Genomic DNA, 21,780 nt, shown 5'->3' with positions numbered 1-21,780 from the left:
ATGTTTACGAGCACTGGGCCTCAGGCCCAGTGTTTACCATAACCATGTGTTTCAACAAAACTAAGCCCCAGAATTCCTTTTTGAGCAGATATTTTTGTTTAGAGATATTTTCAACTTTCACTTGAAAATATCATATTTAGAGATATTTTGAAATTCCACTTTAGTATTAAAAAAATAGTCACTTAGTGTTATAATTTATTAGCATTTATCGCATTTATAAGTATATTAAATTTGAACTTTTATGAATGACGAGCATAGTACCACTTTATTATAACTTGTTCATTGTGTGACTCAATCCAAATTTTTATCTCTTGGTGTAAATATATAGGTATCAAAAAAACATTTTGATATTATCTAGTTGATTAGTTACATACATCATTTGCATTTTTTTTTTCTAATTCTATCAATCAATGGTTGGTGAGTCCTATACGACTTCTCAAATTCATGAGGTGGGATTTTATTTATTTATTTATTTATTTTATAACTCAATACATTTCTCATTATTTTATTTTGTAACTTTCTCATAAGATATTATATAAGAAAAATCAAAAGCAAATAAGGGGTTCATTTCATAATTATTTTGGTTTTTTGCTATGTGGGAGAGAGAAAAAATGAATTACCTAGCGGAAGGATAGAGCACGCAACGACGCACAAAATAAAAAATAAAGATTAAACACTAATAACAATTTATTTTTTTTTCGTTCTGATATATTATCCTCAATTTCTCCCTACTCCCACCCTGTAGTTAATTTGGTAAAACATATTCCCAAACCTTATCCCATACATCCATGTTGTACAGTTGTAGAGTAGACAAGCATACACAAATGAGCCAGATTCTAAATTATTTTGGAGAGAGATGGAGAGGGATGGGCTATTACTGTTTAGGTCCTACACGGATAACTACACATATGTCCTTTTCCACGTAACCAAAACAAGGAAAAATATTCTTAGCTACTTAAAAAGGAATATGAATTCATAGTTAAAATTATTCGTGTTCAAATCACAGAGTTTTGTACTTATTTTTGTATGATTTTTTGCAAAGACAATTTTATAGAATGATTTATAATATGAACAGTCTGATCATAAACATAAAATTCTATTAATCGTAATATTATGTCGATATATAGTTTTTAAGAAACTCATACTCATATTTTGACGAGCCAAGTATTATTCATAATATCATGTCAATTTTCTTCAAGAAAATTCGGCACTCTCGGTAATCTTATGCAATTGCAGAGATCTCCACATCAGCTTTATCTATACACAGTTAATACTTATCCTTTTATCTAATTAACTAGATAGGAGATATGTGTTAAGCAAGCTAATTTAAACCACTAATCATCACGACCTATATTTTCAAACATTTTTTGTTTGTCAAGATCGTGCCCCGATCTGCTTTTCATATTCCTATTTCAACCCATCCCTTTCTATTACTAGTCAAGAGTGACTTATGAGGGATGACTTCTTATCGATCGAGGTAGAAAAAAATTCGTCGACATCATTTCTACTTTCAATCAACTAGCTATAAAATCGATATAGCAAAACATATTTTCAAGCATAAAACTCAAGTTCTATTCTTTCGCCATGCTAGATACATATTTATACGAAAGCGTCATTTGGTTTTGTTTACATGCAAAACTGTAAATCGAATCTGACGCATATGCAACTAATATCTCATCAAAATTATAAAATAGAAGTGTCTACACAAATATCAAACTTTCATTTGTTTGTAAAGAAGAATAGCTACATAAATATCTTTCCTCAATGTACTTCGTTTTCTTGCTATCTAACCCCTCCATTTTTAACTTCCACTGATAACATCTCATTTTGCAACATCTCCGCATTTTGTTTTTGTTATTTCATTACTCTTGGTTCCGTAAATCATCAAAGGTTATAAAAAGAAGAACTGAACGAGGAAAAGAAAGAGTTCGGAAATCACTTCTTTTAAACAAACTTAACTTCTAATCAAAATGGCGAAAGAGGCATAGAATTTGAAAGTTATATACGCAGCAATACTAGAAGTCACAGTTAGATCTGTGTTTTCTTTTACTTTTTGGTTGATAGATCTGTGTTTATTATCTGAACGAGTTACCTCTCCAGGTCCGGGGTGAGAAGATGATCTTATGCATGTGGACTGATATTATTGGCTGATTGGTCCTATCACGCTCCGAAAAGGATTTTCGATGGATAAAATCCAAAGAATCCAAGACCTTTTGAGAGGACACGTCGCTATGGGGACCGCAATGCATGGAGGGAATGCAAGAGTCCGAAAGTTAAACAAGTAGTACCGATGGACTAACGGGGCAGGGTTGACAAACCAACAAAACGGTCCTTTTCAAATTCGGGTCGAGAAAAAATAAGGCAAGCGGAAAGTGAGAGGTGGGACCCGTATCCACTAACAAACGAGAAATCCGTCGATGGGGAGAAGTAGCCAATGGGAAGCCGGGGATTCGGATCGACTTTCTAAACTCGACCAATAAGGATACAGATAAGGCGTCGCCTGGGCCCGAAAGTACAATCCCCTCTCTCTCTCCTCCCCAAAAGTGCAAATCCAAGAGCTGCCTTCGCTGTTATATGCACTGTAAAAGCGCGGGCTGTGTAGCGCGCACACACACCCCAATTATTTCTTGCGCTCTTCACCTAAATAAAAGTGCATTCATCAAACAGTTCTGCGCACATTCTCGACTTCGCACTATTTTAAACTTTCTCCAAAAAGATTTTTGGATTTCAAATCTGGGGTCGAATTTTGATGAATTCTAGCAAGAAAGTGGCACATGCCGTCGGCGGTAAAACTGCCCGAGCGTGTGACAGCTGCATAAAAAAGAGAGCTCGTTGGTACTGCGCTGCTGACGACGCTTTCTTATGCGAAGCCTGCGACTCCGACGTGCACTCCGCCAACCAATTGGCCCGTCGGCACGAAAGGGTTCTCTTGAAGACGGCGTCGTCTCTCAAACCTAGCAACAAAGATGATAGAACGACCGCTGTTTCGAAGACCTCGGCGGCACCGTCTTGGCACCGCGGGTTCACGCGGAAGCCGCGAACGCCGCGGGGCGGGAAGTCCATGACACATCATGGAAAATCCAAGGAAGGAATCCGGAACCTGTTTCCGCAGGTTCCGGAAGTTGGGGGAGACGATAATAACTCGTACGATGAAGAAAATGAGGAAGACCAGCAGCTGCTTTATAGGGTTCCGATATTCGATCCGTCTGTTGCGGAGCTGTGCAGTAACTCTGGTAACTCTAGTGAAGATGCAGCTGCGAATTACGAAGCTAATCTTAGTACTGTTTCTGATAATGTTGGAAGCCAATCCAAAGCAGTTTCGTCGTTGCCGAATTGTAACGGCCATGATGGGTTTCTGCTTCCGAGCGACATGGATCTTGCGGAGTTCGCGGCTGACGTGGATAGTTTGCTGGGGAGGGGCCTCAATGACGATCAGTGTATTGGGATGGAAGGGTTAGGGTTGAGGGATTGTAAAGAAAAGGAATCGAAAGGTAGAGTGAAGTTAGAGGAGGATGATGATCAAGATGGAATAGACGGTGTTGATTTTATGGGGTGCCAATTGGGGGAGAGTGAGATTGATATGATGAAGGAGCCTTTTGTTTTGAATTTTGAAGATTATGATGACTCGCCTGCATCGTGCGGTGAGCAGGATGACAAAATGATAGTGGGAATCGATAGTAATTGTACCGAAGATCATGAACATGAGGAGGCGGACGAAGATGCAATAGATAACAGCAAGAAGAGGAAGACGATTTTGAGGCTGGATTACGAGGCGGTGATTACAGCCTGGGATGGCTCCCCGTGGACCTCCGGTGACCGCCCGGATTTCGACTCCGAATGTTTGCCTGACTACATGGTTTGTACTTCTTGCCCGAAGTCTTCAATTCTTTTCCTTTGGTATAAACTACAAGTAATATGGAATGTATATGAATACAAATGAGGTCTTGCAATAATTTGTTGAAAGAAGTCTTAAGTTCAAATTCGTTAATTGATAAATAAATGCTTAATATAATTGATTATATATGTGGAGGGATACAATAAATAGAATTAACAAAGGACTATGTTTGTGAACCTTGCAGGGTGTATGTGGACCTGGACTTCATTACCCTTACGGAGATTTGAACGGAATCGGGGTACATCCGGCAATGGTGGACGGAGGGAGGGAGGCGAGGGTGTCAAGGTACAGAGAAAAGCGGAGAACAAGGCTGTTCTCGAAGAAAATAAGGTACGAAGTTCGAAAGCTGAATGCGGAGAAAAGGCCAAGAATGAAAGGGAGGTTTGTCAAGCGATCATCCTTTGCCGGATCTGCTTTTCCCGTGCTTGCCAAATGAACGTCCACCGGTGGCTCGGCCCATAAGTTTACCTTGTAGTAAACTTGAGTTTGTGTATACATGCACGCAGCGTGTAAATCCATTAATTAATAAAATAAATATTTTTGACTGAGTTCATGAATATATATGTATATGTAGGGTTTAGGTCTACATAATTTTACAGATGTGGGCTCTGCTTGTTTCGTTGTACAAATAATTAACAACTTTCGTACCCAATTTTCTGTTGGTAAAAACGAAGCAATTATTTGCATCCAATTTGGATGCGAATTTACTCGATTTATATGTTCATACAAATCACTCCAGATTAATTTCTCGGTCATTGAAAAATGTAGTCAATTAACACATCTGCATTTGTTTATTGTAAAATGATTAATTTATTAATCCATTTGTGCATCCAAAACAAGGTCTACGCAGGTTGCGGATTATTTTCAAAGATAATCGAGCAAAACTGAAAATGGAAATTCAGTGTTTTTACTTGGTATTGCAGCAGATTGAGTCACAACACAAGACATGAAGTATCCTGCGTTGGCATCTCTGATAAAATTATTTCCGTGTCCTCCATGCAAGCGTCTTTTCTTAGTCTTTTTGTTCATATGACTCGGAACCCACAAACACATTACCCGTCACTTGTTTCTTTAGATTCGACAACTAGTCTTGTAAGACGAACGAAGGGACTGATATGTGACTTGCGATTTATTAGACCTAGAAATGCATGTGTTCCTTTTGTGACCAAAAGATCATGAGAACAAGTTTAAAAAAAAAAAAAAAAAGTAAGGTTTTGTACAATAAACATTTCCTCTAACCCTCACAAAGCGAGAAGTTACCAAATTTATTGTGGATGTTTCTTTAGTATCTGGGGTTGCTTCTCTCCAATTGTTCTCTAGGCTTGATAGAACTTTGGTTCCGTGTCAGCTTTGCGCGTAGTTCGACTTACCTAATCCTCAAGTTCTTCGAAGATTCCTAGTCTTTTTCAGGATGGTGATGTTGTATTCGTAATGTTATATTCAATTTAATTATTCAAAATAAAAAGGAAAACAATTCACACTTTCGGTGAAGAACTGGTACATTAACGATCATGACTGAAATTTACATATATGAATCGCCAAATGCCAAATCTAAAGTAAATTTTTTGCTTGCGCATATATGTATACATATGTCTTAATTCTCTTACACCAAAACAGAACTCCACTCAAAATTTTTAGCCGACACAGATTTTCTAAGCGAAAAAGTAACACAAACAGGAACAGCGGCAAAAACACAAGCAACTCAGAACCCTTCCCGCATTGCATGAAACACATTTGTGCTTACTCCTCGTAACTTTCCTTTCCACTTGTCACTGCCTCAAACATCCACATCACAAACTTAATAACTAATTAATTAATTAAGATGGGTTAGAGGAGGTAACCCAAGACCAAGAGTCAGCTCCAACCCTACCTCTCCATCTTGATCATCAGCAGCTTGTTGATCTCCCCTAGACCCGTTTCCTTGCGGAATCGGGTACAAGTCATCCGGGTCTGGAACATTACAGACTTGTGCCAAACTCTTGGTGTTTGACCCGGTTGCAAAGTCTGGTTGGATTTTGGGCCGGTTCACGGACCTCTTGAGCTTGTTCCGGGTTGTAGCTTTGTTATGAGAGGAATTGCCCGAGGTTGTGTCCCTGGACACGTGGCGTATGTCCCCGGATTTGTGAGGAGGATCCAGGTTCGGATTCGTGTTCCGCTTCAGCACATCCGCATCAATTCCCATGATGGGCGATCCTTCAAGAACTGCATCAACGGCTGCCTGGCATTGGTCCCAGCCCCCGGACCACATCAAACCCACCGAGCCGTACGTCGGGTTCACGATCCGTCCACACGCCTCGTACAATAACGACTTGAAAATAGCTAATAGAAAATCACAAACAATTTTAGAAAATTCAAAATTGTAATTTGAAGAAGAAAAAGAGAACAAATTATTATCATTTTTTAAAAGAAAACCGTATAAATTAATTGAATATGGGCGATATTAATTTTTTTAGAAATGATTTTCTAACATCTAATTATTTTTTCTTTTCAAATTGCACAGTCTACACATTCCTAGTTAATTCTGTTTTTTAATTTATTCAACTCGAGATTAGAAACAAACAGAATGGTGCGACTGACTTAGCTCATATGTGCATACAATATTGAAATGAGTTTGGATTAATTTTTCACTTACCAGGGCGGAGGGCTGGGGAGCCAGCATTGATGAGATTGAGGAGGCCAGCGCGGCCATAGAATTTGGCAAGAAAAAGTGTGGCGTTGGCTTGGGACTCGGAGGATTTGATCCACTCAATGCAGGGTCTGATCTCGCATTCGTCGCTGCACCCTTTGCGAAGCACCCTGCATCCGTTGCAGCTCATTCTCATTCTCTCCAAACTACAATGTGAATGGAGGAGATTGGAGGTGTATTTAACAGAGTTGGTGAGGGGCATTTCCGGCATTTCCGGGGTGGTGCGCAGTGGTTTTTGGAGGATTGCGAGGCGAAAACCGGAGGTTTTGTGTGCCACCTTCCAGTTTAGGTTAAAAAGTGCTCAGGGAAAAGTAGATAACCAGCTGACTGTTTTTGTGCTTTCCTCTTTTGATACAACCCTACATGCAGACTTATATTACGAACCGACCATGGTAATAAATATAAAGCTAATCCACTTTTATATGTTTGCAAGGCAATAGGTTAGATTTGGTAATACAATCTGACTCATACACACGCTGGATTCCAGGGGTTTTAGGTGTTTAACACTTTGGGAAGCAAATTAAAGTCAAATTATTAGAATTAACCACCAGAAATTACAAAGAGCTAGGCTATGTTAAAGGAGAAATTTTGTGTGTACTCGGAACAAAATGTGATACTTCATGTTGTATAATATAAGTGACGACAATGTTAATGTACCACTTTAAAGTATAGCTCTCGATGTCTCTCTACTTATAATATGATAGTGTACCATCTTGTGGATTTGTTGAGAATGTAGCCTTGTGTACTACCTTTCACAATTTTGGTAGGTTTGGGTTGCACATGGATTACACTAGATTCCAATGGGTTTTTATTGTTATTTGTGCGGATTTTGTCTGCTTTAGTTTAGCTGTATTTACGTTAAAGCTTTTGCAGTTATTTTAACGTTTGTGATTTTGGTCAGTTTCTTTTGTTATTAGTGCGGATTTTGTTCGCTTTAGTTTAGTTGTATTTACGTTATTGTTTTTCCATTTGAGAAATGTTTAGGAGACTCTCCATAGACCCTTGCCACATCACAATAACGTCATTTCCGTGCCAAAGTTATAAAATATTGTGACAAAAACATGACGTGTTAGAGAATCTATAAATAGTCTAACTTTTGAGAGTCTCCTTAGCATTTCTCTTTGCATTTATATTAAATTTGTGTCTTATATACCCATTTAATGTATTGTTAAGGTTTGTTTGAAATTTTATTCTCCTTCTATTTTATTTTTTTGATTTACTATTGGGCATCATTTTATTTTCCAAGAAAAATGCAGACTTGTAATTTAGAGATAACACAAGGGTAGAATGTGTTAAAGCAAAGAAGAAGACAAGAGATAATTATTATTATTATTTTTTTTTGAACAAACGATATTATGTACATTAAGGGAAAGGGGTCAGCTTAGCCTCACTATGAGCTAGCAATAATGTGTTTTAAATTTTCCTTTGACAAAAATCGAATATAAGACATTTCACTTACAAGTGAAGATGAATTAGGCTAAGTTGGCGACAACAGATGAAATTAGGACATGATGGATGGGACAAATGATTACCTGGCACGTGACACACACGTGGCACACGAGCTCCGGACCACCTCACAGTAGCACGCTCCAGATTGCTAGGAATCCGGAACCAAGTTTTGATGTACGGATTCTCTGGGTTTTATTCCTGAATTGGACATGGTGAGTGGCCCATTATATTGGGCCAGTGTTTTTGCAAGTTCCGATGACCCACTCCATGTTAACTAATTTAACTAATTACATTATTGTGTCACTAATTAATTTCATATTGGTAAAAAAATAATAATAATAATTTCCATCTTGGCTCGATTGCTACATTGAGTATAATCTCTATGTTTAATTGGTGCGGTAATTGCTTAATCTGTGCATCAGACACTGAATTCAAAAGGAGTTGAGTTCTTAATCGGTATGGTAATTTTCTACTAATTTGTGTCTTGTGATGGTTTTTGTTGAACGGATAAAAGAGTATCAAAATTACGGCGGAATTAGACCAAATATTTAATATTTTAACCAATTCCTATATGCCTAAAAGAAATGTGAGCCGGACTTTTGGTTAAATCGCAAGAAAGATTCCGGGAGTCCTTAACCGACAACCCCAAAGGTTTTCTTGGATGGGGCATGCAAGAACAACTTTACAAGTTAAGCCTGACTTTGAGTTTGATACATCACACATCACATAATGCTTGTGCGAGCATCTGAATGTTCTTGCAGTGTTACAAAGTACTCTTCTTGCGGGTTATGACTCATGAGAAATTGTATTTTTCAACACTTACTCATAAAAAAGGACTTACACGAAAGAGAACGAATTTACTGTTATCCTAACGTTTCAAATTAATAAGTAAAAACCTGTGCTCTTGTATCCCTCAACAATATAATAATTCAGTTTGACGTCACCCATTCATGATTTTCATTTTGGTTCCAATAAATAAAAAAAGACTAAACAAAGGACAGAGAAAAAAAGAAAAGAAAAGGAAGAGTAAAATATAAATAGTAGTGGCAATGAATATTGCATCGGGAAGCTAAATTGTGTTGATGAACAGATGATGATGATGATGAAGGAGGAGGGTCAAAAAAAAAAAAAAATATATATATATATATATATATATATATATATATATAAATTATGAGAAGTGTTATTGACATTTCAAAAATCTCATTCTATACTCCTCACAAATGTATTTCTTTTTTTCCAAATATAAAACATTTGAAGTATAGAATGAGATTTTTGGAGTGTCAATAACAATTCTCTAAATTATATTCCACATCCAAAAGCTAGCAGACAAACGAATCTAAAGTTTTACCGTCCTTCGCCGCATAAGTCGTGGCGTTTCTCACATCGGTTTCTCTGTCGCCCTTCCTCTCTCTTAGAGTTTCAGTCTCCTCCTCCTAAAACAACCAAAATACCAGAATACGAGGGCTCTTTTGTTTTGCTTGTTAACTTGATCATATCCATATCCAAACAACATGCACCATAAAATCGAAGAATTAATATCATCAAAACTAGTACTCTGCATAATGTTTGTCTGCATGCACTTCTTGTGAAACCAGACAAAAGTACTTTACAAGAAAATCACAAACTTTCTTTGTTACGCTACTTCACAAACGCTAAAGTCCATCCAACATTACTATACCCCTTTTTTTCACAGTTTAATGATCATTTGAATATACATCTCTCCTGTTTTGTGTTTTTCTCATGTCTGCAAATCCCACTCAAAACCCTATTTAATTAACTGATCAAAAGCACTTCTCCACCCTGGCTTTCAACCTCGAAAAACCGCTTACTGAAAAAGCTAAAAAGCGATGGCGAGATGTGATGTAGAAAGCCGGACTTGTTGGGTTTTTGAGTCTAAATAAATCATTTTTATTGTTAAAAAGACAAGTAAAAAAGAGTCAACGGCTCAGGCCCTCGATGGCCTTAAAATATGTAGCCAGGTCCAGCACCTTGATTAGAAAGTGAGACCGATGTTACGATTTAAAGGTTTATTGCTGGTTAAATAGCTTTAAGCTTTCTGAAAGAGGAGAGGATGGTGATGGAAGAATCAAACTTCTTTACCAATTTAAGAAATAAGACGGGAACGAAACCCTATACAGGATAGCGGAGGAAGACCTTACCAGATACGCCAAACCCAGAGACTTTAACATTTATTTATGGTTTTCATCAGAAAAGGCAAATAAACTCACAGACTCATTCAACAATGTCAGAATAATAATATACCGATCGATCGATCGATCGATCGAGATTTACCTGAGCTAAAAGCTTTCACCAAATAAGACCATGCACTTTCTTTCCGACAGAAAAAACAGACCATTCAATTCACGTTAGATCATTAGTCAAAGATACAACAAGGAAGATCTAATGGTTAAGAAATTCACAGTTTTTGTTATGCTTCTTAGAACTCGACTCTAATCTAACCGTGACAGTGGCTGGACTCTTTTGGGGGAGGGAGATGGGGTGGCATATAGGAAGACATGTTGGAAACAAGTCATCGAGTTAGTGGGCTCCGCTCATGCCACGTAGGAGGTTTAACAGACTTATTGACTGAATCATGGAAAGCGAAGCAAAAATCAAGTTTCAGGGAAATAAGTGGTGGTAAGAAACTAGAGTTGTAGTAAAAATATTCCTTGCAAATGTTGAAAAAACAAGAGAGTAGAAAATGCGTATGTATTGTTGTGTTGGAAAGCAAAGAATCTCTCTGCTTTGTAATTTTGCAAAAATATTTATGGTCTGCCCAACACTCTTTCTCTGATGATGATATATATTCGATCTTCTGAATATCTCAAAAGCAAAGCTAAAAGATCAGAAGATGTTTGGGATCTACAAACGTACGGAGATTCTATCACATCACTATCTAGCAAAGAAATGCTCGTACAAATTTCTCAACTTTTCTGTACAAATCTTGATTCATGATCCATTAATCTCAACAAATTATAAAACTAGATTAATTAACCACTAATCCAAAATACCCCCGGTTTTCTCACTTCATGAATTACCAAAATATAATGAATAGAACTTGACAAACGATATGAGAAAAACGTGGGTATTTTGGTTTTAATTCAAGAAATATTTCCTAAGCAAAAAGGAAATTTGAATAATTTGACTAGTTGTGGAGTTTATCTGGGCAACTGGGCACTCTTCTTTTGGATTCTTCATGTCCTTTTTCCGTTTTGTTGAAGTTGGAACTGGAAGTGCTTCCGCCGAAGTACTTTTGGAACAGGGCTTCTGTGCTTGTCTTGCTCTTCTTCTCCATCATGTTCCTCTCCGCTTCCACCTGCACCTTTGATATGACATTATCTGTATTTCCTGGGAATACCCGTATTGCCCCTGCCCTGCAATCGCAGCAGACCCAAATCTGTAACGCCGAAACGACCAGAATAACCAGCAGGGAAGAATGCAGAAGCCTCCAGCAACCGGCGAACGACATTGCCGGAATATATGTCCAGCTACATAAATCACCAAAGCTCTCTCTACCTCTCTCCTCCTTCTGTCTTGATGAGCTGTTTAAGCTAATGTCTGACCGTTAAAATGCCAAGTTCTGAATTATATATCTCTCTCTCTTTCTCTCACTGTCTGTCTCTCTGTCTCTCGAGGCTGTGACTTATGAGCAACGGATTGACGGCTATTCTATGTAGAACAGAGAGAGAAGGAGAGAGAGGAGAGAGACAGGACTGAGGGGAGAGAGAGAGGGGCAGAGAGAAATGGAGCCTAGTATACGCCCACACTGGTCCACGTGAAGAGAAAATAGCAGCAGTCCATGTCTCAGCTCTCTGTATTTTACTTTATAACTCTATTTTTTAAAATTTAAGAAAAACTAACGGAAAATTTTAAAAAAAATTACTTTTAATGAAAAATGACAAATAAATGTGTAGTGAATAGGATCATGAAAAAGTAAAAATATGATTTTTCGTTAAAAGTGAACAGTATCGGACGTGTTTTGTTAAAACTTCCTTTATTTTATCCTTAAAAAAAAAAGAAAAAAAGGATCTACTACTAATCATCATGATTCATGGATGCTATCTTTTACGGAGTATGATTCTCTCTTCTCTTTAATTTTCTTAATCTTTTTCCTCTCCTCTCACACTTTTTTTTGTGTCTCTTTATAAAAAAAAGTCAACACACAATGTTGATATAGCTTAATTTTAACCGTTCAAACAGGAGGAGATTGAAGGAAAAAGAGATTAAGAGATGAGAAAATTCTAGTCCATTTTTTTATTAAATCACTTGCACAGTTCAATAATTTATGATTTTTTTTTACAAAATGAATATAATTAATAGTAAAAAGTACCCTTCAACCTGCATTTTGTCGGAATACTAGCCGTCACGCACATGGCCCCAGGCGCAAGGTCGGGCTATTACTGCCCGACTCCTTAGTCTGGTGGTCTTGGGCCCACCTGTGGCACGATTGATGCCTTGGGCGGATTAAACCCTGACAAATCTAATCCGCTTTGATATCAAACAAGAGTAGATTAACATTGACACTATTCTGAATTTAATAACGTGCACAATCCAGCATATGTGACATTCTATACATAGACTTCGATTAGTAGTGAAACTACTCAGTATATGTTATGTTGTATTTGAGTCCGTTAGTGTTGGACGTAAAAATACTCGCAATAGTACATTATACGACAGGTGTTTCATATAAACTGTAAATAAGGGCTTTGTCACTAATTTGGCCATCGTTAGGGTGAAGAAAGTTAATTACTGATGCGCTGCTCCTGCACTTGCTGCAAATATATGCGCAGGTATATGATTACCGATGCATCACGCTAGAAATCAGCATGTCGGTGACGCTGTGAGAGTCAAAGCAAAACAAATTAAAAGTGAAAACAAGGGCCACACGCGCTTTGTAGAGCGTCTCTGTTATTATGCAAACAAATCCCAGGGAGGGATTGCGAGCCAAGCTCCACACTTGAGCATGAGAGAGAGAGAGAGAGGGGGGGGGGGTGAATTCTGAGTTTTTACCACGCGGGGAGGTGAACGGTGAACTACACTCTCCAATTATATAGTAAATAATAAACTGTAAAGAATATGTATGTAATGTGTGAGATGGAATTTGGGGGATTAAATATGGAAACGTGTATGGGATTGCGGAGGAGAAGACCGGCCGGGAATCCCGCGGCGGTGCTGGAGACCAATATTTGGTTGTAAAAGTAATAACTTTCTCGTACCGTCGTACGTATGTCCTAATTAATTGTTAATTAGTACTGTAATTTACTAAATTAGGTGCCAAATTTGATGCAATCTTGTGAGCTTCTTGAAGACACAATTGTCCTCATAAATCACTTGGGGCTTGTGATGAGAATGTGACAATGTTTATTCATAAAAATAAAAAAATAAAAAAACAAATGTGACAATGTTTTAGATGGGGGCATATCCACTGTTCAGCCTTGGACGGCTGCCCACCATTCCAATTAATTTTTAAACATTTGAAAATTATAAAAATGCTCCTAATCCTGTTTGGGCGTCCACCTAACTCACATGGGTCGCGACTCTCGCTCAAAACAGAAAATAGATAATTTTTATTTTACATTTTATTCTGTTTAATAAATTGTAATTGACTTACTTTATGTATCTTAATTCAATTATTTATTTTTTTAAGTATAAGTAGTCATTTATTTATACTCTACAATATATATGTCAATTGATCATAATTGAATGGTAGGTGGTCATTTAGTTTTTGTTGTATTTCTTCCCGACCGTTTTTGGATTAATACCGAACTATGTGTGACTACAATTTTCTTTGAAAATGAGATCTAGGAGAATCAAACTCATACTAGATTAATTGTGCCATTATTAACTCATTGCCAATTGAAGAAAGCAAGAGCTCTGTCTTTTGGGCATCGACCAAAGTTAATGGGGTCCTTTTGAAAAGAAAGGAAAGGAAAACAAGAAATGGATTAGATAAAAACACTACCAAACTGTTGAATAAAACTGGTTAAGGACCCATGAAAACTGGAAAAGAAAAGAGATAGACGGATGAAGACACAGATTGCCTAACCCGCCAAGTTCCATCCATTACTCTATTATTAAACAAAACTTAATCAATGTTTTTCGAATGTAGACAATTATTTAAACATATGATTAATTGCAAAGAACTTGGATTATGCATTACGAAAGGAAAATAATAACGGTACGTATTTTTCTTATTTTACTTTTTTCTTCTTATTTTTCACTATCAAATTGAATAAGTCAACGACAACAAATAAAAATTAAAAGAGTTTGCGATTATTATGCTGGATTTTCGAAGATATTGCTCGATTGATCGACTAATCAGGGTGGTAATGGAAATGCTGTTCTTTTACCAACAATCATTGTCTTGGGTGCATTGATAGGAAAGGCTTCACTTCTATGTTAGAAATTCAGATGGGACTTTGAGGTAGCAAGTATCATTTAAAACTTTTCAATGGTACTTGGTACGGTTACAACTGAATTATTAGTCATGGTCAAATAACTTTGCAGGGCCGTATTGGTAAATTTAATTTCAGAGCACGGTTTAAACTCAACTATTCTTTTGGTGAAGATTAAAACTGAAGTTTTGACACTCTATGCGCATGATATGCACCTGTAGATAACAAAATTTTACCCCGACGTATTTCAAAATTGAAGATAAGTGGTTTTGTTTTGTGGTTTTAGTGTGTCTGAAATACTGATTGATATATCATCCTTTATCATCCTGTGTTTCGAACAGACCATAAAATCTCTCATATCGGACCACTTCATCTGCATGCATTAAAGTTACAAATTGAGCTTGTCGTTTGGACTTTTGTCATCCTCTTCTACTTATTTTTGCCATTTTCTTATCCCCTCTTTTATTGCATTTGCCATATTCTTCTTGGCCTCAACTCTCAAGCCAGCTACTAATTATTTCCTCCTCCCCCTCTCTCGCTTTCTCTAACACAAACATTGAATTTCAACCAAAATTTCTCTGCAGGTCAATAGAGGTGGGTACGATTCTGTTCGGTTTGCTTCACTCTCTAAACCAAACGAATAATACAGCCACATTGATTCAGGTTTGGGTCGGAATGGAGAATGGATGGACTCATGTGCAACCGGTTTGTACAATTTGTGAGATGTCTAAAAAGAAAGAGAGAGAAGTGGCAAAACCAACGGCTGAACCGATCTAACCTTGAGCCAAATCACACGTGCAACCGGTTCATTCCGACCTAGTTCACTGGTTCAAGTCTATTTGGTAAAGGACAATACTAGAGTACTCACTCGTGAATGCTAAAATTTACTTACCTCTGACAGGTCCAATAACAAGAAGACGTGTATTGGGATAAAGTTATGAAATACACAATCGATTTAGTAAAGGACAATAATACTAGAGTACTCGCTTGTGAATACTAAAATTTACTTACCTCTGACAAGTCCAATAACAAAAAGACGTGTATTGGGATAAAGTTATGAAATACACAGTCGATTTAGTAAAGGACAATAATACTAGGTTACTCACTCGTGAATACTAAAATTTACTTACCTCTGACAGGTCCAATAACAAGAAGACGTGTATTGGGATAAAGTTATGAAATACACAGTCGATTTAGTAAAGGACAATAATACTAGAGTACTCACTCGTGAATACTAAAATGTACTTACCTCTGATGGGTCCAATAACAAGAAGACGTGTATTGGGATAAAGTTATGAAATACACAGTCGATTTAGTAAAGGACAATAATACTAGAGTACTCACTCATGAATACTAAAATTTACTTACCTCTAACAGCTCCAATAACAAGAAGACGTGTATTGGGATAAAGTTTTGAAATACACAGTCGATTTAGTAAAGGACAATACTAGAGTACTCACTCGTGATCACTAAAATTTACTTACCTCTGACAGCTCCAATAACAAGAAGACATGTGTATTGGGATAAAGTTTTGAAATACACATGTTATAATACTATGGGGCCACATTAGAGGTGATTCAAATTAGTAAATGGGAACAAAATTTTGCAACCTCATTTTTCTCATTGCACACCCATAAACATTTTCAGCTTTTGAATTGAATAAATTAAACGAGAAAGGACAAATATTAACACTGTGGGTAGAAAGCGAAAAGAAGTGTGGAAATAATTTCCCTTTGCTAAAACAGTACGATCCAAAAATTAAAAGCAAAATAACATAGCAGATTTGAAATTTTAAAATTGAAAGTGAGTCGTCAACCACCAAAACTTAATAATTCTGCAACTTGCATTTGCAAGCATTCATACAGGCACTTGTATATATAAATATTCACCAGATAAAACCAATGTAATTGACACACTGAAAAGTATGATATAACAGAGGCATCCCATACTCAAAACATCAATATGCAAAACTTTGAAGCTAACTAGTACTACGAATTGATTCTATGCATACCCAGTCATCCCGACAGTTGAGCTCGAACGATTTGCTTTATGAGTTGCCTGAGCAGCAGTTGCCTTGGTGAAGTACATGTAGTAATACACGTTGAGAATCATAGTTGCAACCACAAATACTGCTCCAGAAATGAAAACACCTTTTCGCAATGCTTCACAGGAGAAGTTCTGAGCATATATCATCCCCCGGTACTTGGTGTGATAGGCATTTTTTGTAGCACCAGCAATTAGACAAGCTTCTGCAACCAGAAAAGTTGCCCTGCAGATACACAAAATGCAGCAAATTATAAAGGTGGAGTTCAAATACACGGATTGATTGAAGAATAATATCTTCAATCAATTTGTCCTAAGGCCAAATGAAGGAGACTAAACATTCAACTAAACATTCATACAGAAATGTTTACCAAACTTTTTTAAGTAAAGAAAACAAAAGAAAATGGAGCAAAAATGACGGGCAAGTTAAAGCAATCCGGGGGTTGATGTTGCATTGTTCAAGATGGGGTTCCTTAATTAAGGAACATAGGACTGCTCACCATGATGAAACAAAATATATAATGGACCAAGCTCGATTTCCACCAGGGGCCAAGGGTCTGCCAAAACACATGCACTTCGTGACACCCATGAGGAGTGATTCACCTGAGAGAAGAAACAAGAAACCGCCTACTCCATAACCAGTTGCGACATCTGAATTATACACACAGTACGTTTGATTTGTTTGAATATCTGTACGTATTTCGCCCTGCCAGGAAATGAAGTTTCTTTATAAATTGATGTTACAAAATATGGACCAAGATTCCACCATGCCAATTGGTAACTCAGACAGTAAGCAAGCATTCAAAGGATAGAAATGGAACTATCATGCTACCAATAAAACACACCTATATTGATATCTTAGTAATGGAATGGAGTCAAACCCGCTTCCTTTCCATTTTGGTAATCAACATCCATTACTTTTTTGCATTAAGTTATACCAGATGAAAGAAAAAAGGAACCAATCAGTAGAAACCTCTTCTGTCTAAAACCTCATCACCAATCCTATCAGAAATAAGTTTTAGACGAGAAAACGCCGAAAAGCTAAAAATCAACAAGTTGACTATAATACTTAAACAAGAATCAAACCTTGCAATATCAAAGGTTGCAAACTTTTAAACTTTCTCTATTTCACACTTTTTAATTTGAATTTCATCATGACACACGAATATGCAGACTAAAAAACTCTAATCCAACTGATGCATGAATTGCCTCTTCATATACGCCCACACGACAATGCATAATTCTTCATAAACAAATTCATCCCCTTAAAATAAAGAACGCATTGAGTGGTACAAATGGAGAAACAAAATCCAAAGACCAAGAAAGCACGGTACATTAACTTCTCAAAAGAGAATGTTCAAAAGGATAAGTACTAGTCTAACAGCTGTGAGAAAATCAAATTTTCTGCGGGCAGCCCTGAAACTCGTTATTGTGCAATTCAGAATGATAGATCACCTATTCAGTTGTATTTTCACTACTCTACAGATCAAGCGACTGCATAACCACTGCCCGCAACTTTTACACAGTTTCAAATATAGATACACATTATGAATGAGCTGGGAAATGGTCATTCTTATTGTAAAAGTTTCATAAAATAGTCTCTTGCATTCGCCAGGATCACACATTGACAATGGCAACAATTTAACCCCGAAATTGAGAAGAGTCGACTCCAACAACAGGCATTACAAAGCAACAATGTACATTCTTGTGGTAGCAATTCAGCGAAAAATTATGAAAATTAAATCATATAGTAAATGAACTAAATTGCATATGGAAATAGCCACCTTCAGAATCTTCGAGAATTAAAAAAAAAAGGGGTAATTAAGAAAAAGAACCATCAAAATTTCGTATCCTTTTTGGCACTGTTTTGGTAATTGAGTGAAATTCAGAATCCTCATTTGTGGATATCCTAGAAAAACCCAAAACCGGAAAAACAGTCTCACCATCAAGAAATCTACCCCAAAAATTGTAACAAACCCACTTTTCCAGTGCACTAATTACAAATTCGACAACATCCTTAAAAACCCTAACCTTTTACATAGCACAAACAGTATGGAGCAAAGCACCAAAACACACAACACAGAATCATGAAAAGTAAGCACAAAAAAACAGATCAAGATGCAAAACAAAGACTTTGGGAAATGCCACATTCAAAAATCCAAGTTTAATTACATTTCAAACTGTAAAATTAGAAGAAAAAGAAAAGAGGGGTTACCACACTTCTTTGTCTCTCAGCAGCAATGGCGAACCCAAAGGCCACTAAGCTCAGAACCACCACAAGCAGGTGCACCAGAGTCGAGCCCTTGCCTTCTCCCATGGCTTCCTTCCTTCCTTTCGCACCTCCCTCCTCTCTCTCTCTCTCTCTCTCTCTCTCTCTCTCTCTCTCTCTCTCTCTCTCTCTCTCTGTGCGCCTGTGTGTACACTGTGTAGGAAAGTTGAGTACGAAAAAGAGTGAGACTGAACAAAAAGCGACAACTTTCCTTGCAACGAATTGTAAGCTGTTTAACTAAAAGAACCCTTTTAGACCCACGCGATCATTTAAGAGCGTCAGAGACACGCCCCAGTCAAAGAGTCAAACTATCGTTGGATCTTGCCTCTAGGGGAAGTGTTCTTCGCAGGTCAAGCGATTGCAATGGAATCCGAGGAGGCGGGTAAGAACTTCGAGATGCTTTTCAGGAGGGGAGAGGAGAGAGCGTTCCCACCTTATATTAATCGGGAATATTTTCTGCAAATTCTCGAATAGTATATTAGGTCTTCAAATTACAATATTATGTAAACTTAATTGACAAATAAATCGCACTCGTAGAAGTGAAAGTTTTCTTAGAACTTATAAACTCGTACTTCTTATTGTATGAATTTTGTGAGGGAGATCGGCCAGAGAGATGAGAAAGGAGTTATTTATACTAATAACGAAGGATATTCTTTCAAGTGATACAATTACAACTAGTAATCTATCTAAATAATAAATAATAACTTTAGGAAGGTTATTACGGTATAGTCATTGACTTAGTTATTCTTAAATAGGATTTCTTAAGTGCCAAGTATGTTATCTATTGTATATATATCTTTCTTTAATTGTACTCAACGACTCTGTTCTTTGATGTCCAAGGTCATGTTGTGTAAAAGATGTTGAATGCCTGTCCTTTTTTTCTCCATCAAAACAGCCATGCCACTTAAGATCAATATGAAAAATCAGTTAACTAAAAAAATTCGTGTTAATTGTAAAAAAAGAAAGCATCAAACTCCAATTGAAAGAAAACCAGACAAAAACACATCATTCAACTTGTAGACACCAAACGACACGAAAACGCATCATTCGATTCAAAGTGTAATTACACATCAGTCCTGGTTTCGCCCATGGCAAGTAGGCCGAACGGGCATTCTGTAAGACTGTAAGCATTGAATCCCACACAATATCCGCCCATTTATCAATCGAGGTGGCCCAAATAAGCCCAATAGTTGAAGGTCTCAGGTGGTCCAACATGATAGGTGAATTAGGTCAAAAATATGGGATAAATTGAAGGATGGAGTTACAGTAGATTCTGTCACAGTCCAGGTTTTGGACGACGCGAAGATTAGGAGTAACTAATTTTACAAAAATCTAAGGCTCACAGACGGCAGGAGGAAAAAAATCAAGCGCTGAGAAATAACGTTACACAGCATCATACAAATAATTCAACTAGTGATTCAGATAGGATATGGGTTTTAGCCACCTGTCACAACCTATGGAGTGCATAACGATAAGGCAAAGATTTTCAGAAATATCAATTTTACACCGCTAGATTTTTAGGCTATGGTAACACAGGCTAAATTCAGCAGCGACGTTGCTTTCTATATATACATACATGAAGCAACACTGTCAAGTCCTCTTAAGCTGATCAAATCTACCTAGTTGTGGTAAATTAAAGAAGAAGGAGAGGAACAATGGCTTCCTCTATGGTTTCGTCCGCTGCTGTTAGCTCCGTCCACCGCACCAGCTCCCCGGCTCAGGCGAGCATGGTGGCACCCTTCACCGGGCTCAAGTCCTCCTCAGCCTTCCCCGTGACCCGCAAGGCCAACGATATTACCTCCATTGCCAGCAACGGTGGAAGAGTCCAGTGCATGCAGGTAACCCTAGCTAATTAATTTACCTATATATGTTACTTTAGAGTTATTTTAATTTCTTAAGTTTATTTAAAGTTAGCTTAGAAAGAAAGCTAATTGATCCGACTACGGCTTTGATGTAAAAATTGCAGGTGTGGCCACCAATTGGACTGAAGAAATTTGAGACTCTCTCTTACCTTCCTCCCCTGTCTCCGGAGTCATTGGCCAAGGAAGTTGACTACCTTCTCCGCAAAAACTGGGTTCCCACCTTGGAATTCGAGTTGGAGGTAATTAACATGCACTCTTTAGTTCGTCAAAATGCACAAAAAATTGTAAAAGCGAAAACACATAATTTAAAATAATAATAAAAATTTTACCCAAAAATAATTTTTATTTTTTGTTCTTCCCCTAAGATTAGGTCTTGAAAAATAAGGTATTTTAATGTAATTTTGATAAAATATGGGAATTTTTTGCAATACACAACTAAATTTTGTAAACTAAATGACATGAAAGTTGGTGTTTGAATTATTACTTAATCGTTGATAAACGTGCTCATTTTTTATTGGTGACACCTTATTTAGCTTGCTAATTTAGTCTACAAATTTAATTTCTTTAACATTAATCTTACAAGTTTATCACATCTTTTTTTTTATATACGTTTTATTTTTTTTTAATAAAAATAAAAATTGAATACTTCATCACTAGTTCTTAGTCGAGGATGCTTCTCGTTTAAACGTTGAGTTGACGTGTTTAACATGTTTCGATGAAAAAATGCAGCGCCCGTTCGTCTACCGTGAGCACAACAGCTCCCCAGGGTACTATGACGGACGCTACTGGACAATGTGGAAGCTTCCCCTCTTCGGATGCACTGATTCTTCCCAAGTTCTCAAGGAGCTCGAGGAGGCCAAGACCGCCTACCCCAACTCCTTCATCAGGATCATCGGATTCGACAACGTCCGCCAAACACAGTGCATCAGTTTCATCGCTTACCAGCCCCCAAGCTATTAAGTTCTTCAAAAACTACGCCGTCGCAACGGTGCCCAACCGGCTATAGTTACTTCCCTTCAACAATTTGAATTTCAAATTGACATGTCGGCAGTTTCTGTTTGTGTTTGCACCATTCGTTCTGTGGCTCCAAAAAAAAATTTCTTTCTGTAATTTCTCTCCTTGTAATTCTCCGTTTACTCTGTGATATTTGAATTCTCTATCTAAATAGAGTTTGTGTT

General features: G+C 37.3%; 5 protein-coding genes across 5 annotated transcripts; 2 read left to right on the top strand and 3 right to left on the bottom strand.

The window, feature by feature from the left end:
• The first annotated feature begins 2,613 nt into the window (after positions 1 to 2,613).
• On the top strand, positions 2,614 to 4,443 carry LOC137732162 (zinc finger protein CONSTANS-LIKE 6-like). Its single transcript, XM_068471462.1, has 2 exons — positions 2,614 to 3,856; positions 4,080 to 4,443. The coding sequence occupies exons 1-2, from the start codon at positions 2,750 to 2,752 to the stop codon at positions 4,329 to 4,331; spliced, it is 1,359 nt and encodes a 452-aa protein (XP_068327563.1). The 5' UTR covers positions 2,614 to 2,749; the 3' UTR covers positions 4,332 to 4,443.
• A 1,206-nt stretch (positions 4,444 to 5,649) lies between these two features.
• Positions 5,650 to 6,717, bottom strand: LOC137730663 (LOB domain-containing protein 42-like). The gene is made up of 2 exons (XM_068469634.1): positions 6,528 to 6,717; positions 5,650 to 6,214 (listed from the first exon to the last, which is right to left on the bottom strand). Exons 1-2 carry the CDS (start codon positions 6,715 to 6,717, stop codon positions 5,709 to 5,711), a joined length of 696 nt encoding a protein of 231 aa, XP_068325735.1. The 3' UTR covers positions 5,650 to 5,708.
• Positions 6,718 to 11,178: 4,461 nt separating this feature from the next.
• On the bottom strand, positions 11,179 to 11,502 carry LOC137731273 (CLAVATA3/ESR (CLE)-related protein 27). Its single transcript, XM_068470372.1, has one exon. The coding sequence runs from the start codon at positions 11,500 to 11,502 to the stop codon at positions 11,179 to 11,181; it is 324 nt and encodes a 107-aa protein (XP_068326473.1).
• Positions 11,503 to 16,257: 4,755 nt separating this feature from the next.
• LOC137732152 (uncharacterized) lies at positions 16,258 to 18,892 on the bottom strand. Its single transcript, XM_068471453.1, has 3 exons — positions 18,687 to 18,892; positions 16,972 to 17,177; positions 16,258 to 16,697 (listed from the first exon to the last, which is right to left on the bottom strand). The coding sequence occupies exons 1-3, from the start codon at positions 18,786 to 18,788 to the stop codon at positions 16,430 to 16,432; spliced, it is 576 nt and encodes a 191-aa protein (XP_068327554.1). The 5' UTR covers positions 18,789 to 18,892; the 3' UTR covers positions 16,258 to 16,429.
• Positions 18,893 to 20,277: 1,385 nt separating this feature from the next.
• On the top strand, positions 20,278 to 21,780 carry LOC137730933 (ribulose bisphosphate carboxylase small subunit, chloroplastic-like). Its single transcript, XM_068469945.1, has 3 exons — positions 20,278 to 20,578; positions 20,707 to 20,841; positions 21,332 to 21,780. Exons 1-3 carry the CDS (start codon positions 20,396 to 20,398, stop codon positions 21,560 to 21,562), a joined length of 549 nt encoding a protein of 182 aa, XP_068326046.1. The 5' UTR covers positions 20,278 to 20,395; the 3' UTR covers positions 21,563 to 21,780.

This window comes from Pyrus communis, chromosome 4, assembly GCF_963583255.1.
Source record: "Pyrus communis chromosome 4, drPyrComm1.1, whole genome shotgun sequence".
NCBI lineage: Eukaryota > Viridiplantae > Streptophyta > Magnoliopsida > Rosales > Rosaceae > Pyrus > Pyrus communis.
This window is presented reverse-complemented; position numbering and strand designations above follow the sequence as displayed.